Source organism: Harpegnathos saltator, unplaced genomic scaffold (assembly GCF_003227715.2).
Source record: "Harpegnathos saltator strain DR-91 unplaced genomic scaffold, Hsal_v8.6 scaffold115, whole genome shotgun sequence".
NCBI classification, from domain to species: Eukaryota; Metazoa; Arthropoda; class Insecta; order Hymenoptera; family Formicidae; genus Harpegnathos; species Harpegnathos saltator.
The window spans coordinates 2,034,462-2,052,413 of NW_020229890.1; the positions used below are offsets into that span (position 1 = coordinate 2,034,462).

General features: G+C 44.3%; 1 protein-coding gene across 2 annotated transcripts in view; it reads left to right on the top strand.

The window, feature by feature from the left end:
- Apoltp (Apolipoprotein lipid transfer particle) overlaps positions 1–17,952 on the top strand; it is an 18,984-nt gene continuing 1,032 nt past the window's right edge. Inside the window, exons 1-21 of one of the 2 annotated variants that reach the window (XM_011150047.3) lie at positions 1–163; positions 418–639; positions 1,197–1,241; positions 2,052–3,144; positions 3,445–4,118; positions 4,297–4,796; positions 5,012–6,668; positions 6,778–7,684; positions 7,796–8,900; positions 9,268–9,555; positions 9,678–9,893; positions 9,970–10,125; positions 10,347–11,480; positions 11,560–11,918; positions 12,172–13,556; positions 13,748–13,932; positions 14,021–14,175; positions 14,344–15,518; positions 15,658–15,866; positions 15,985–16,998; positions 17,342–17,788. In XM_011150047.3, the coding sequence (XP_011148349.1) occupies positions 576–639; positions 1,197–1,241; positions 2,052–3,144; positions 3,445–4,118; positions 4,297–4,796; positions 5,012–6,668; positions 6,778–7,684; positions 7,796–8,900; positions 9,268–9,555; positions 9,678–9,893; positions 9,970–10,125; positions 10,347–11,480; positions 11,560–11,918; positions 12,172–13,556; positions 13,748–13,932; positions 14,021–14,175; positions 14,344–15,518; positions 15,658–15,866; positions 15,985–16,998; positions 17,342–17,788 (12,768 nt within the window). In that variant the 5' untranslated portion in view covers positions 1–163; positions 418–575. Of the gene's footprint in view, positions 164–417; positions 640–1,196; positions 1,242–2,051; positions 3,145–3,444; positions 4,119–4,296; positions 4,797–5,011; positions 6,669–6,777; positions 7,685–7,795; positions 8,901–9,267; positions 9,556–9,677; positions 9,894–9,969; positions 10,126–10,346; positions 11,481–11,559; positions 11,919–12,171; positions 13,557–13,747; positions 13,933–14,020; positions 14,176–14,343; positions 15,519–15,657; positions 15,867–15,984; positions 16,999–17,341; positions 17,789–17,952 lie in introns of those variants that run through there. The other variant, XM_011150048.3, reaches the window with a different exon arrangement.

The following is a 17,952-nucleotide window of genomic DNA, read 5'->3' on the forward strand; positions in this document are numbered from 1 at the left end:
GACCATTCGTCGGTTGACCGGCCAAACGGAAGCACTTATTTAGTTGACGCCACACACACACTCTCTCTCTCTCTTCGCCTCCAATCAAGCGAGCCGCCGATCCTCACCCCGGTTTATCTCCAACGCCCGGGTAGTTATCACGGATATTTTCACCTCGCGAAAGGTAGAGTGAACAACAACAAGGTCTCCCCGTAAATCTTCGTGAACGACATAGATCTCCGCGTAGATCTGCAAGTAACAGACTCAACGTAACGCGTGAATGGCGCGAAAGTGAAAAGAAAAGAGGTTCTTTGTTATTGGTTAAAGAGGATGGAAATGCAGTGACAACAGTGCCATTTTCCGCGCAAGTTTCGTCCCGCGTGCGAGTACGCGTCAATCAGTGTTAATCAATCGCCATTGTCCATCGTGTGTTGATAGGGTTTCGTAGATCAGTGAAAGTAGTGAGGCGAGAATCTCCGACGACTTGATGGATCGCGTCGAGGGATGAGCAGTGCGGTGATAAAGACGCGTTGATCTTGAATTTGCATGATCTCAGAAGCGGCAAAATCCAGGAGAGATCTTCGAAGGACGAAGAGATGTGTACGAGGGCGATATTATTTCTTGCACTTGTGTGCACAACGCTCACCGTCGCACAGGGAGGTAATTATCGGCAATTTCCGGTAGCTATTGCAGCATCCGGTGTTTCATTAATTTGTGCGTTATCAAGCGACGATGCATTGTAATGGAATAAGAGACTGAGATTATCTGTATTAATGACAACGCAGATGATATAAAAAAAGACACGTTTCACTCTTTCAGTTATCCTCAGTCTTGAAAAATAATTAAGTTTTTATTGTGCGCAATTGTAGGTAATTTTTCTGCATTATATTTATTTTCATATATTTATTATACCTAATAATATTATTTCTCATGTATATTTGTAGGATATATTATTTATACATTAAATAATATTTGTTATATTTGAAAAAAAATTGAAAAAAATGTTTAAAAATACATGTACAAACGAACAAGTTTGATATTTAACATTGTATCATGAATTAATTTTTTTATCGATATTGTGTCATTGAAATATATTTATACTATAAGAAATTGAATAATTTTAATCTGAATTATGTCTCGTAACTTTTCCTCAATATTTTATTTCAATAGATATTTCACATATATTTTACAACATCCTTCTCATTTTTGTTTTACAGAAATTACCAAGGATTCCTCGTTGTGTGGTCGAACTAAATGCAGAGGTAGCTAATGCCATTCACATGCATAAACAGATTCTGTTAACGTTTGCAGTATAGTGTCCCCTTGCGACTAGAATTACACATTCTGAGAATTCGTCGGTGTCGTTTTTTAAGTAACCCTACACCCATATGTTTCATTGGCACCACAGTAACCTTGGAAAGAAGAGACGAAAAGATGTGTCCCTTCTTGCTGAAGCGACACATTTTCCGAAAATTTCTAACATCTTAATTTCTAATAGCAGTCTTTGATCTTTCCTGTTTTTACAAGCTTGACTACGTAATTCTTATTCTTTATCTTTCCAGCTTCTTTATTGCATTTATATTATTATTCATTGCATGCATTTAAAAATGTTTAAAAAAATAATTCGTTTAATTGATTGATCAAATTAATTATTTTACACAGTAGCTTTTACATTTCCTTCTCGCGCATTTCCACATAATTGCATCGCGCTCGTATTTCTAATGCTTAAATAAGAATCAATTGCAAATCTAAGTCGTAATACTCGTGCGTCTTATCGAGCTGAAGAACCCCGACCTTTCCTTCCTAAACGTATATTTGAACTTCGAACGCAAACTTACGTAAATAAAAGAATACGATGAAATATCTTCTGGAAAAACATTATTTGCGAAATCTGATAATCTCTCTGCAATTCAGCATGTGATATATTAACATTTTATTTCTCCACAATTTCCTCGAAATTGATGTCCCTCTCTATGATACATGATTACGCATTGACGTATGCGCATTGATACTAATAGTATAAACAATGTATATATCTTATATACGTCTACAATATTTTTTTACTCTTCTAGTGCCGTTGGAGCAAAAGTTTAAGTATCAAGAAGATGTAAATTACGTATACACGTACTCCGTGGACGTGAGCACGAATCTGGGCTATCAGCCGCTATCCCTTAACTCCCAAAGTAATTCCAGCCTGCACATCGACGCCACTCTGTCCGTACAGTTTACCAGTCCTTGCGAGGGCAACCTGAGGATCCTGAACGCCAGCATCAGCCATGATCGCAGCACGTACAGCGCTGAGTTTCCGGATCGCGCGGGATCCGAGTTCAAGGCTAGCCTTGAACGTTACGTGCTCAGGTTCAGCTTTGACGATGGCGTGATCCATGAACTGTGCCCGGACCGGCGCGAGCCGGTCTGGGCGTTGAACCTGAAGCGCGGTGTGTTGTCAATGCTGCAGAACAGCATGAAGCGCTTCGACGTGGATCACAAGCTGGAGGAGACGGACGTGTACGGCATTTGCGACACGAAGTATCATTTGTACGAAGCCTTGCGGACCAGCCTGATCGTGAAGAAGAGCAAGAATCTGGCGGACTGCCAATTTGGACCCAGATACTTCTCCATCGTGCAGTCGAATCCTTACAGAAGCCCACGACGGCAACAAGGCCAGAACGGATTGCTCAAGTCTCACAGCGAGTGCGACATCACTATCGATCATAATGTGTACGCGAAGGTGGTCTGCGAAGAGACACGGCAGATGCAGCCGCTCTCGAATGGCCAACAAGCCGGTGCCAGGACCGACGCGAGAATGACGCTGAAGTTGGTCCAAGAGACGACGGATATGAGCTCCTTCCATGAGTTCGACGAGTACGAGAATAATCGCGACGAAGACGATAAGGACGACGATAATCTCATCAGATATATTCCTCATATCAAAAGGACCACGTTACTGTATGACCATACGAAGACGTTGAAGACCATGCACGGCGAGCTGCGGACTTCCCGGGATCTGTTGAAGATCATGTGTAGACTGGGGACAAACGCCGCCGAACTGCAGCAGAGATTCTCCGAGACGTTTACAAATTTTGTTCATTCGGCTCGATCCTTGAATTATCCTTCGTTGTCACAGCTCTTTATGAGAGCCAATAGCATTTGCAGGGGTGGAAAGTACGTAATTATCGCGTCTTATTTAGTAATTATTATCATATCATTATTTTTTGTTAGTATTACATATAGCACACACATAACAATGGTATAACAATATATATATATATATATATATATATATATATATATATATATATATATTTAAACAAAGAAAAGAGAGAAAGAAATATTAAAAAGAAATCTTTTTTAATATCTATCTAAATGTGGCGAATGTGGAAATTAGTTTTTTTCTTTCGCGCGATCAATTCGTAATTTCTAGTAATTTCAAAATTTGTGTTCAATACTGCGTTTGTTCATCAGGAATCACATTCTCGCGGCATTACCGTACTTGAATAGCAACGCCGCGGTGAATGTAATGAGGGACCTGATAATGAAGAAATACGTCAATCAGGCGACCATCGACGATTGGATCATCACGTTTGCTCTACTACCGCAACCGGATCACGACACGATTAAGGCCTTATCGCAGTTGCTAGATTTCCAGCATCAGATCCCGCATGTGCAGTTCATCCTCAGCTACTCAACCATCATTCATACGTACTGCAGGAACAACAATCTCGACTGCATCGAACTGGAGGAAGTGAACGCGTTCTTGTCGCATCTTGAGAAGAAAATTTCACAAGGCTGCACACCCCATCTTCATTCTCCCCTCGAGACGAAAGAAACACTGGAAGCTCTGAAAGCGATTGGTAATATGGGACTTGAGACCAAGAGCTTGCGACAAGAGTTGAAGAAGTGCATAGATGACACCGGTGGATTTTTGCCGATGGAAGTTCGCGTCGCCGCCGTCGATGCTCACCGAAGACTGCCATCGTGCGAGGAGACCCGGGACGAATTCTTCCTCGATTATTACCGCAACATAACGCTGGACACGGAAATTCGCATCGCTTCTTACTTGCAGGTGATGCGTTGTCCCGATTACAACGTCATCAAAACCATCAAGCACGCTCTCAAGATGGAGGAAGTCAACCAAGGTTCGTATATTGTTATTCTTAATATCACAGACAAACTTGAATTTGGGAAGCGTGCTTTATCATATCGACGCAAATATATTTGTTATATAGTATTTTATATAATAAATCTCCCTACATGATTAGTAATTTTGATTCTTCGTTTCATAGTTTCTTCTTTTCTCATTCCAATTATTTGCAGTCGGTACTTTTGTGTGGAGCCATTTGTCGAATATCTACAGTTCATCCTCGCCTACTAAAATCGAGATCCAGAGTCTGCTGACGGACAGAGATTTCAGTAACAAGTTCAACAATGACGTTAGGAAGTTCTCGCGCAACTACGACGACTCGTTCTTTTCCGAGGAGTATAATATCGGCGCGAATTATCAGACGAACTTGATTTTCTCGTCGAAATCGTACGTGCCACGATCGCTCATGTTCAACGTGACCGCCGACGTGTTCGGTCAGTCGGTGAATCTGTTTGAAGTCACAGCGCGAATGGAAGGTTTCGAATTTTACGCGGAGAATCTCTTCGGCCCCAATGGCATTTACAGCAACGAGAAGATCCACGGCCACATCCGAGACTTCCTCAGACATTTCCGATCGGCGCCAGAGAGCGAGAATTACTGGAACGGCGTGAAACGGCTGCCAAACGTCATCGATAACAATTTCGCACATCCGAAAGTCAGTTTCGGCTATAAGGTAAAGAAGCGGAATCAAATGAAACTACTTCAAGCTGATCAAACGAACCATACCAAATAGAACCAAATAGAAGCCGATCGAGTAAAACTATTGTCACTAATTAGATAGAGAATAAATTTAACTTTGTTGATGACAGAGAGATCGTCGAAAGATATGCGATTCTTGATGAAAATAAATACAATAGTAATAGTATAGTATTCCGTTCTTTGCAACAGATCTTCGGGAACGAGTTGAAGTTCACGATACTCGACGGCGACGAGCAAGTGAGGACCGCGCTCGCGCAATTCAACCCGTGGCAGAAGATACGGGAGTTCTTGGCCATGCGAGAGATCCTCTACGAAAGGACCACAATGTTCCTGGACTCATCGTACGTCGTGCCGATGGGATCCGGTATGCCGATTCGTTTGGACATCGCCGGCTCCGCTGCCTGCAATCTCAAGGTCTCGAAAACGATGAGGGAAGGCAAGGAGTTCGAGCTCACCGGCAACATCGCTTCCAGCTTAAGCGTCGACACGGTGGGCACGATGACGGTGGACGCTTTCTACAAGTCCGCCGGGCTCAGGCTGCGGACGAATCTCTATTCCTCCGGCTCCGTACAGATTCACCTGAATCTAAACGGCACTCGTCTGGTGCGCGTGAGTTTGGGTTTGCCGAGCCGCAAGATCGAGTTGCTCTCGTTACTCTCTGACGTTGCTCTAATCAAAGGTAACGGCGCCGAGGTTCAAGAGAAGCCGTTGGGCGTGTTGGTGGCTGGGCAAAATCCAAAGAAGTCACGTTATTCTGCGGCCATACTCAAGAGCATCATCAGCAACACCACCTGCAGCTGGACCGCCTTGGACAGACTGATAGGCTTGAAAATGTGCACCGACTATCAGGTCTCGAATGTGACGAAGGAACCTAACGCACCTTATTTCATCTTGAACGGACTCACGCTCTTCAAGGTCTCGTTGAACAAAGCCGATCCGACGGCGAAGAACTATGTTTTCGAGTACAGTTGGAATCAAACTCAGGAGCACAGTACGCTTAAGCTGATGTTCAACACACCTGGCTCGCAAGTGGACAGAGAATTGAGCGCTATCGTCACCTTCGACATGATAAACAACAACGTTACGGTTCTAGTACATTCAGCTGGCAATTCTTTGATTGCTAAAGGCACATATAAGAATTCCGAAAATGAAACATTCCTGGATGTCGGTTTCGATATTAACGGCACGAAACACTTGGACGCCAGCCTAGGATACACGAGGACCAAACTGAATAGCGGTTACGCTTACGATCCCAGGGTATATTTAACCATAAATAGCGAACGTGTTGCTGCCATCTCAGGTTCCGTCAAGGATCTACAGAAGAACAACGCCTCTCAGATCGAAGTAAACCTATCTTTCCAAACTAAGCGAGTATGGAGCAATCTGTCCGGCTACATCCTCACGCGGAACATCAGCGTAACTTGGGATTTGAAGCTGGAGTATCAGCTGCAGCGAATGCCGAAGAGAGAATATTTGATCGTGCAAGGCGCACTCTTCAATCGTTCTTCGAAGACGCTCACGCACAAAGCGGCCGAGATGACCATCAATGCTACCGCTTATCCGCAGCTCAACACCATGATAAACGCCTCGTACCAACAAGCGCTTGGCCATTTAGAACTACAAGCGGAGGTGAACCTCAAACCGAATCCCAAAAACGATCAGGACAAGCTTAAGGCCAAGTTTATCGTCTCCTACTTGAAGATGTACTTCCAGGATGAGGGCACAAAGATGAACGCGATGATAGCTGTGACGAAACCTACCAAGAACTTGGACATCAAAGTAGGAATTAATCACTACAGCCTCGGCGCCGAATCGAAGACCACTTTGCTCATAGGATACGCACCAGGTAAGGAGTACAGATCATAGTTTGTTTAAAAATAAGTATAACATAATAGAGGATAACAGAATGTCTGAATGGACGAACACTAAGTCGGACTCGTGGCTTTTCCTTACAGCTAAAGAAATCAATCTACTCGTTCACGTCATCATGCCACGCGGTATATTATTCTCCATAGAGGGCCACACGAACCTGACGATCCCTAACTACAGCTCGATGCTGCTGAATGTGCGCATCAACGAACGTTTCCGGCACGAGTACGAACTGGACTTCTCGGGCACTTGGTTCAGCGGTCACAATTTCACCGCGCGCGGCGCTTATTCCGATCGATCAATCGCCGCGATGATGAACCATCACCTCAAGATGATCCTCAAGTCACCGAGCTTCGCCAATCTGATCCTGGTCAACTGTTATCTTTATCAGGATCACAGCGATCTTAAGATCAGCCTGTATGCCGAGCAGCCGGATTTCGACAAGTACGCTTTCATGCTGAACCACACGGTGCTGTCAGCAACCAACCTGATGTCCTACGTCGAGGCTAGATATCGGGGCAACGTGTATTCGGTGATGACGAACGTCGACACCACGCGAGAGATTCGACTGGAGTTGCATCTGGATAAATGGCGGGATGTGCATGTGACCTTGACCGGCATCAACGAGGAGAATCGGCAGGAGTTTGCGGCGGAGATGAAATGGGATGCTAACAGGGATCCCGCGTTAAAAGTTGCTACGATGTTGCAATTGACCAGGATCTACTTGATGGACAACACCTCGCCGGGGATCCGACGCAGCGCTATAGTAATGTTGACCTACCCCGGCCGACTTGTGACTGGATCCGGTAATTTGATGATGCGTGGCCCGCACAACTACCTGCTGGACATTAGTCTTGACTGGAACCCAGAGGATCGGATCAAAGCACTGATCGGCATGGGTTACGATGTACAACCGGAGATGACGTCTATGAAGTTGGAATCCCAGCTATTAACTCCCTTCGAACAGTGGAAGAAAACAGCGTTGAACGTGAAGTGAGTACGCGAGTAATTCGATAGCTTAATTTCCGAAGCGCTATTTTACAATGATCAGAAGTCCAACTTCAGTTTCCAACTATAACATTGAAACCCTATTTTTGCCCGCAGATATATACAACTGCCAACCAAGGTCCTAGCCAGCAGTAGCATTTACTGGAGGGACTCGCAACATGTGATAGCGGACTTCCACGGCAGCATGAGCGAGCACGACGACCTGAAGGAATGGGCGGCAAATTGCGGTTTGACCAGCACCGTCCACTCCTTTGCATGGGTGACCGTGAACGTCACGCACAAGATGCTACGCTCGGAAACGGCAGACAGCCACATGCTGATCAAGTACAATCCCGACAAGACGATCGACGTGCGCAGCATTTGGCACCTGGACAAACAATCAGACGACGTGTTCAACTTGACCGGCAACCTGCATCTCTACACGCCCTTCGCGAACTACCACAAAGGCGAGCTCAAGTGTCAATTGCGCATCATGTCTAGCTGGACGTTCTTTGGCGCAGCGAACCTTGATCTGGACAAGCGCAAGTACACCGGTTGCCTACAGGGTGATCTAATGCGCTGGAAAGAGTCCAAGGTGGAATTCAACGTCACCACACCGTTGGAGAAGTTCGCTTTCGTACGAGGCAAATTCGGCCTGTCAGAAAGCAACCGCCACATAGTGGCGATGATCGACAGCCCGAACGGTCCGCTCGGCGTCGAGGCTGTGTTCCAGTTCTCCACGTCTGCTTACGATTTCAACGTGAAATTCATGTTGGCTACGCCGATCGACGTACTGCAGAAAGTTCTCGCGGTGGCTAAGCTGAATTCTCGCGAGGCGGACTTCCGAGTCGCCTACAACAACATCACGGCGGGCTTTCTTGGTACTTGGCACTACAACAACATCACCGACTTCGATTACAGATACGTAGTGCTCACGCCGCTTGAGGGTCTGCAGGAGTGCGGCGTGATCACCAAGCTGATCGTGATGCATACGGAGCCTAACAACATGCTGGACGTGAATACGGAGTTCTCGTTGAGATTGGCGGACATTAAGCTCGGTGTCAGGGCCAAGGGTGGGCCGAAACCTCCACCCGTTAAAATTCCTCTAAAAAAGGGTATTACAATACCTACGATACACAAGCCGAGATCTAATGAGTCCGAGGAGGAAGAAGAGGAAGAGGAAGACGACGAAGATAATTTCTTCTGGCGAGGAGAATTAGAGGTAATTGTGATTCGAATAATCCGAATGGGAATAAAAGATCATACATGGATTTTATCCATATATGGCTATACATAATCATGCGTAATCATATACGTTTGCGATGAAAAAAATGTGGCTGTACAAAATCGAAGTAAATGCGTGTGCGTTCTGGCAATACATGATGTCGACGTTTATTGGGATAAAACGATTTCTTCCTTTTTTCATTTAACATGATTTTTTTTCCGTAATCATATGTGATCTTTTTTTCCTAGGTAAGTATATAAAGTAACGTAAGGCTGAGAATTGAGATTTCAAAGCGTGATTATTCGCGATTTTTTAGTACAACTCTATAAAAATTAAATAATATATTAATTTTCCTAATTAATAGATATGGCTCGCGATAATAGAGGATATATCAGGCGAGCTGGATATCGATTACGAGCACAACACGTACAAAATTCTCAGCACGATAAATTTGCCACTCGGCAAAATTGTCTTGGATGACAATTTTTTGCTCGAGGATGTCTTTCATATGAAAAATGATCTACATGTGGATTTGTCGTTCAGCAGTATTAGAGAGATAACATCGTTATATACCTTTTTGATCGATATGGAGAACCGTATTTACCTCATGGAAATGAACATAAATGTCACGAAAAATAATACACGGATCGAGGTATGTAGAGCAGTAATACTTTGATATTAATATAATTTATTTTCTCTCATACTGTAGAAATGAGCCGACGAAGTGGCGAGATAAAATTTTACGAATGAATAAGAATATTTATTATCACGCAGACTGGATTTCATGGAAATTACACGTTTGAAGTACGTGACACGGATGATGCGGACAATACGATGATGCATTTTATAAAGTTTAACTTGAAGACGCCCTTACACTTTGCTAAAGACATCCGTACTAACACAATCATAGAGACCAAAGGCAATCGATCTCAAGGTACAGTCGCGATTCGTGGAGAACAGCTGACTATCGACTTATTCGGAAATGTTAAGGTAAGATTTACTTAAGATTAATAAGTGGATCTCATGAATATAAAAATCGAACGATGCTGTTTTGTTTTCCACACAGAGAGGGGAAGCTCTATTGGATATAGTAATCTCGGGTGCAATCGATTCACCCATGATAAAAATACCGAAAACCACGATCGTAGCGAAGAAGAACTTCGCTGGAGACAGAAAAGAGCTGAAGTTTAACGCGAGTATGGAAGAACCTGTATCGAAATACGTAAGCTTCCCAGTAACTTTTAAGTCTTGAGATGAAAAATTTAATTGAAACAATAATAACCTGATTTTAATTAATTAACTCAGTAAGCTACAAAAATTAAAGTAACTGCACTTTTAGAGTTTTTAGAAATTCCGATATATCAATAATCCGCAAAAATTGAAGCATCATTGATTAGATAACAAAACCCTCTAATTAATCCAAATGCCACTGTTCTTCATTAGACATCGTTCGAGTGCGCCTGGCAAACAAATGAGAATGTCTCGAGAGCATCTGCAAAACTAGAGAGTTGGATAAAAGCTCTAAGATCTCTCGAGACCGACGTGCTCTACAGCAACGCGATTCGCATCGATAACACCGCCAAATTGAACGTCCACGTAAAGCACCTTGGCGAGCAAGAATATCAACTGAACGGGAACTTAAACAACGGCAAGATCGACGCCGAATTGCATACACCGCTGTCGCAAGAGCCGCACTTCCAGTTCCACGGAGACTTGATCCAGATCAATGAGTCGCTGTACATCGTCAAAGGAGAACTCAAGAACCAGCTGCTCGCGAAATCCTACGACGTCAGCAGCGTCATCGTCACACAGGATGACGGCCCAAGTTCGATAGACGTAACAGCGGAGCCGAAGAGCGCCAACACCGATAAAATCACTCTAAAATTACAGAGAAAGAAATACGGTCTGCAACTCAACATGGACGGTGGATCCTTCAACAGCACCATCGATGCGAACATAATCAACTCTCTAAATTGGGACATGAGAGCGCAAACGGATATTCGGCAACCTCATCGGATCGACACGTACCACTTGAACACTTTCATGAACGTGCAGGTAAATGGCAACACCAGTCTTTATGTTCATGCCGAAACACCCTGGGATGACTGCGAGGTTTTGACGGTGAAAGGGAACGTGATGCTGACCAACACCAGCGGCGACGTTCGACTGAGTCACCAATTGAACGATGATCAATATCACGCGGCTGTTCAGTGGACACTAATTTTTATGACAGACATATTCGCGAAACTAACGACGCGATACGAGGGCGCGGGGTCGAGCAGGAAGGACTTCTCCACTCATGTATTCTTCAAGAATCCCCGATCGTACCGAATTATCGATATGGGATTCAATCTGGATATTGACCGGAAGGCTTGGGAATTCGAGACGAACGCGACCATAGGTTCTCGCAATCAGCGGAACGCCGACGCAGTGTTCATCATAAAACTGCCGCCCCCGTACAACGATGATCATCGGTTTCTGTTTAGTTATCACAAGACCGATGATATGCAGGACATCTCTTACGTTATAGGTTACAGCACAGTTCGATCGAAGGCGAATTATGCCTCGGACGGTTCGGTATGTATGAAACGTTCTGACTCGTCTTAAACTCAAGATATCCAGGCGCGAAATAATTTTGACGAATTCAAAATTGTAGTTTCGGACGCTAGCTCGAGACCTCAACGGCCATTTCCGAGTGACTTGGGGTTTATTGCCGAGTCAGTCAGTGAATAATCTCTTCAACATCACCTTCAATAAGAAAGAGATGAACCTCAAGTACTCTCTGTATACGCCGCAGTTCCTGCAGGAGGAAACTGTCGTGCTGCTTTTCAATTATGACTACACGTACAACGAGCGAAATCTGATCAATGCCGACCTATTTTATCCGCCTGGACGGCAAATCGGCGCCGCAAAGATAGCCTACGAAAGTTTGATCAACGTTAATGGAACTCTTAACGCTTCGATACCTGGGCAACCCTCGTATGTCGGTTGCAACTTTGTTGTGTTCACTACTTTGTAAGTCGATATTATATACGTGTGTAAAACAGAAAAAATGTCAATGAGAGAATTTCTTGAGATTACTTTCGGTCATTAATATTTTACAAAATTTTATTTCCCGTAAAAGTAACCTTCAAGATATGCAAACAAGTTCTTAATAATTTTGAAGTATTTATTTTTTCATTTTTAATTTATTTTTATTATGTTTGAGTAATTCTTATCGTTTTCCCAGCGCTCCCTAATTATTGTTTTCTTTTTACTATGCACACAGGAAGCAGAATAAACGATTCATCGAGTTCTTTTGGATGAACAACACGGCCTTGCTGAACTCCGATTACACCTATCACAGCGAGCGACTGAACTCGGACTTGGAAGGCGTCCTACACATAGAAGTTCCCTTGAGCGCTCGTCATATAGGTCACTTGACTTACGGCTACAAGAAACGTCCTCAAGTTACAATAGGCCATTCGATATTTACGTACAATGATCAGGAGGTGCTGCACGCTCAATACAATTCGAAGAGCGAGTCCAGAGCTGGCTTCGAGAAGGATCGCATCCAGGTCACCGTGGAGAACATTTACAAACCCATAGGTTTCGTCTATGTGAACCAATATGAGTACAGCGGTGGGAATGAAGGCACAAATTATCCCACAATAGAGTTCAAGCAGATAAATATTTATAGACTTGACAATAACTCGGCTTTCAACATCGCCGGCGAGTCCAGGGTCAGAACCACTCACACCGGCCAGAATATTCACCTGAAGGCGATGCATTTGAACCGGACCATTCAATTTAAAACAGACTACCAGGTATTGCCAGGCGAGTTCGATCAATACACCTGGTTAAGTCTGGCGGAAGATGCCTGGGCGTCGTATCACGTCAATATCATGAACCTGACCACCGAGATCATGGACAATCAGTTCATGATTCTCAACATCTCCTACCCGCGACATAACTTTACCTTGGAAGGCTCCTACAAGATCACCAGCGACGAGTTGAACTCCGAGGCAAACTTGCACTGGGAACGAGATGACGAAAAATCCTCGAAGAACATCGGTGCGGCCTTCAGTTGGACCAACATCAGCGCTACATCAATGGAGAGTCAGCAGCGGGCTGTGCTGAGTTTCCGACATCCCACGTTCCAGAAGGACGTGACGATGAGGAGCGATTTGATGAAAAGAGACCAACGAGATCTGTTGAACATCCTCTTCGTCGCAGACTATTCCGCCGATCCCGAGAAGCTGTTGACGTTGTCCGCGCTGCTGAGAGACGAGAGCGACGAGTTCAATAGAAAGTATCTCTACCGGTTAAACGGCAAACACGTCAGCACCAAAATGGAGCTCGACGTTGAAGGATTCGTTCACCGACATGGATTCGTGCTGCTCGAAACAGTGAATCACGCACGATACAAACGTGGTTATATGCCAGGCGAGACTGGCGAGCTGATCGGCCGAATCGATCGAAATTCGAGGGAGATCCTCTTCCGACGAGTGAACAACGAGGCGGTCAAGTACTTCAGCGTCGGCTATTATCCGTCGGATTCTCAATATATCATCAACGGCAGCGTCATCGACACACCGAAACTCAACGTTACTGGCGCTTTCTTCCTAGATCCGAGTGAGAAGCTCACCTGGTTGATGGTGAATTACACGCCTGGTAAGTGTTATTTGGCAACTCTTAAAGAATTTGTGCCAAATTCTTTAAGAGTTATTTAAGTTAAGGAAATTGAGGAGATTAAAATATTAGACTAAAGAATCTCCAGAGGTGATTGCAAAAGAAATCGGAGAATATTTTCTTTCGTCCCTTCTCCAATATCTCCGATATGATATTTTTTTTTTCTCTTATAGATGCGATGGAAAGCTTAAGAATGTACGGTAGCATCCCGGACGCTCGAAATGCGATATTCAACATCTGGAGAACGTACGAGGACGACCTGTCAATATCAGACATCTCCTTCTACTTGAAGCTGAACCACTCGAGGCTCGTTACGTCCACCTTGCGATGGCGGCCCGAACTCAAGAGCGATATCATTGTAAGATAAATCCGTCAGAATTATTCTCACGCTTAACACACTTGCGTGAAATCGTTACAATTAACGCGAGTCTCACGGATGCTTGCAGAACGCTACAAAGACAGCTTTCAATGAAATGTTCGATGACCTAAACAACGACGTCGACTATTGGAAGCAGTATATAAAGAGCGAAGTGATGAGTGTTATCACGGATGTTTGGGATGATGCTCAGCAGGATATTTCCAAGTTCCTCGATGACTGGAAGTAAGTACATGAAATAATCGTTACCGAACCGGTTACATACCTTCATCGTCCGAGAACTTCCGAGGATGGGAAGAAATGCCAAAATGAAATATAATTATTTGTATATCATTTATTTGTCCAATTGTCCATACCATATCTGTGTTTGTTACCATATTATTTTCCTTACAGCGATCTGAAAACCCTCGAGAAAGATTTTGAAGACCTCAGAGTATACCTGAACGACTCGTATAACGCCAACGACTTTTACATCAAAGACATCGTCGATTTCGGTATATATCTCATCGACGAATTGTCTCTGCGGAGTCACATCGAATCATTGCCCAATATACTAAACGAGATCTGGGAGATAATGGGCGAGTCCGGCGAAGCGCTGCGAAATTCTCTCATCTGGCTGATCGAGAACATCAAGAACGCTTACAACAAAGTTTCCGAGTTCATTGCTGCCGTGCTGAGAGGCGACTCTTTGTCGCAGGTGGCGAGCATAATCGAGAAGTTGATCGAAAAATATGACATGTTCATCAAGGACTTGCATGTGTCTTTCATCAAGTACATCGAGAATCTCTGGGACAATATCGCGTCGTCTCTCTCGCAGCAATGGTATCGTTTCCTGAAATTAATGGAGCCGTTGTTCATTCGGTTCATTCATTATCTCGAAACGGCAGCGTGGAAAGCGAGCAAAGAGGTGTTGGACTTTTTGTATGACCGTAAGAAGGAGATCGTCACATCGCCTTATTTCGACCGCTTCACCAATTTCACGCAGGACATCGACAAGTTCTATCGCGACATCAAGGCGAACGATATAGTGACCAACATTAATAAGTATTCGCGTGTGGTGATACAGTTCCTGAAGGATCGTTACTTCGCCTACGTGCCGTTCGGCAAGGAGCTGAAAGACGTAAACGACGATATCTTGTTAGAACTGAAAGAGTTGCAAAAGCTACCGTCTGTCAAATACGCCTTAGAGAAGCTCGATCAAGTGTACAGCAAGGTCAACTACGTCTACGAATACTTCGAAGTTAGGACCAAGCTGGAGAATTTGCTGCGGCTTATACACTCTAAAATAGTGGACATCAGTCAGTCGGCGTTGCAGGCTGAAAATCGCTACAGACAGGCCAAGACCATGTTCATCTTCGATCCTAATCAGGGCTTGATGTGCTTGGAACAGAAGCTACCGATGTCCTGGCACGCCTTCAATCAGACACCCGAATTCCACGAAACACCGGAATTACGAGCAATCGCGGATATCAAGACGTACTTTGTCACGTCGAACACTACTTTCTGGGGCCTTTATTATCGGTATAAACCCTACTCGGACTTGTCGAATTGGTTACCGCCGTTTAAAGGTTGGTCTCATGACCATGAGAACTGAATTCGAACTCGATTTTTAACATTATTGTTGAATCCTTCCTAAGTTGAATCCTTATTAAAAAAAAAAAGTCGATCATCAATTATTTGTTAAATGAATAATATACGTTGTTTCAGCGCAAGCTATGATCATCGGTTCCCAGCATTACGTTACCTTCGACGGCCGCTATTTCGACTTCGTCGGAAGCTGCACTTATTTGTTAGCGAGAGATTTCGTGAGCGACACTTTCGCTGTTTTAGTGAAATACAATCAAGGCGAGGAAATCACTCATCAAATCATAGTACTAATCGGAAACAGTGCTATCGAGTTGGACCTCTTCAATGACGTTAGTAGAAAAATTATTATTGCACATAGTGTTCGATAGATATTTACAAGGACGGTTATCTTCGATATAATAACATAGAATAATTCGTTATCACTGTCATAACCTAAATATTCTTCAGACAATGAAGTTAATCTCTCAAGAAGCGGGAACTACGACCAATTTGCAACTGCCTGTCGAATTGGACCACGGCAGGACGTACGTCTACCAAGAGGAGAACATAGTAACGGTGGAAGGTAAAAACAATCAGTTCCGTCTCGAGTGTAATTTCAAGTTCAACATATGCACGTTGGAGCTGTCAGGCTGGTATTACGGCAAGACCGCCGGTCTGCTCGGTACAATGAGCAACGAGCAATACGACGATCACCTGGCATCAAACGGTTTGATCGTCAAGGACATTGACAGCTTTGCTCATAGCTGGTCTATTGACGGCTGCACGAGCGATCTGACGAGTCGCGTTAGCAGGAATATGCATCAGGACAGCGTGGTGTTCCGCTTCTGCGAGGATCTGTTTGTAAACAAAAGCTCGGAATTCGGCATCTGTTTCGACGTGATTAATCCGAACGAGTACGCCAGCATGTGCCTAAACAGTTTCACCGAGTCTGAGGTGTGCACCGTGGCGATGTCATATATGCAGACGTGTCTGTTCTACAACACTTACCTGCGTATACCAGATCGCTGCACCACATGCAGCATGATAGACGGCAGTCAAGTGGCCGAAGGCCGATTCAAGCGGCTGGAAGGTACGTCGGTGCCACAGTCGACTGACGTGGTATTCATCGTCGAGGCGAAGAACTGCAATCATAACATCAAGCTCAACAGCAGCATGGAGCTGTTGATCACGCAGCTGAACAAGGAGCTGAATGACCAAGGTCTCACGGGCAATCGTTGGTCTCTGGTAGTCTTCGGCGGCGACGGTGTGTACGACCAACCTAGAAGCATCGTTCTCGACGGACAGATCTTCACGAAGAATGTGGGGCGCTTCGTGGATTATTTCAACTATGTGCCCATCGGCGGCGGCAGCCAGGACGTCTTCACTGCGATCGGTTTTGCTTCGCAGCTTGTGTTCAGAGCCGGCGTGTCCAAGACTTTTATATTGCTACCTTGCTCGCATTGCGAGTCAGAGAATCAGACGGTAAGTTTTTTCTCTTCTGAGTTTAGTCTTAAAAAGTGTAAAATTTAATTATTCTCCGAATTATTCTTTGAACACTTCGAGTATTTGCTCCGATTGCGACCGCCGTTGATCATATTTAATTTATGTCAAGGATACTTTGGATCTTTGAATGATTTTAATTTCAGCCAAGATAATAAAAATTGGATTTCTGTTTCTTTCGTGCTTTTGATCATTCAATCATTTCATCACTTCATCAATCATTTCACAATCATATTGTGACAATTCCTTCGGAATATCTTCGATACATTTTTCCACCTCATGCTCATTCTCTTCGAATTTCGTCCTGATCGATCTCTCTTTTCAGCTGGAGTACTCTGTATTGCACCAAGTACTATTGGAACACGACATCACCCTGCACATACTGATGGACGGTGATTTCCAATTCGACAAGCCGAAGATCAATAAAATTTTCTACGGCTTGGATGCGACCAAGTCGTACACGAAGAAGGATGCGAGAGTGCTGACGGGCGACGTGGACCTGAGAAGACAAGTGAAGCTCTCGAAGGATGCATTGGGTTACTGTACTCCGCTGTCCTTAGAGACGAACGGCACGATATTCAGCGGCGACAAACTGCGTTACCAGCCTACCTCGAATAAAATGTTTGCAAGCGTCTTCGCCAAGAGGGTCGCCCTAACAGCTACGCCTAATCAATGTCAATATTGCGAGTGCACCGCCGACAACAATGGTGTTACGCAAATGGAATGTATGCCCTGCATATATCCGACGCCGGTGCATGTCAATTACGTGAGCGTACGTATCACAGTGCCTGCTGATTGTCTCAAACAACATGAAATCTTACGATATATAGCGAATATTCCGAATGAGATATCCAAAAGATTTGTTGAAGATTTCTTTAAGATAAAAGTATACAAGTAAATTTTTTAGACGGATGTCTTACGGATGTCACACTTGTG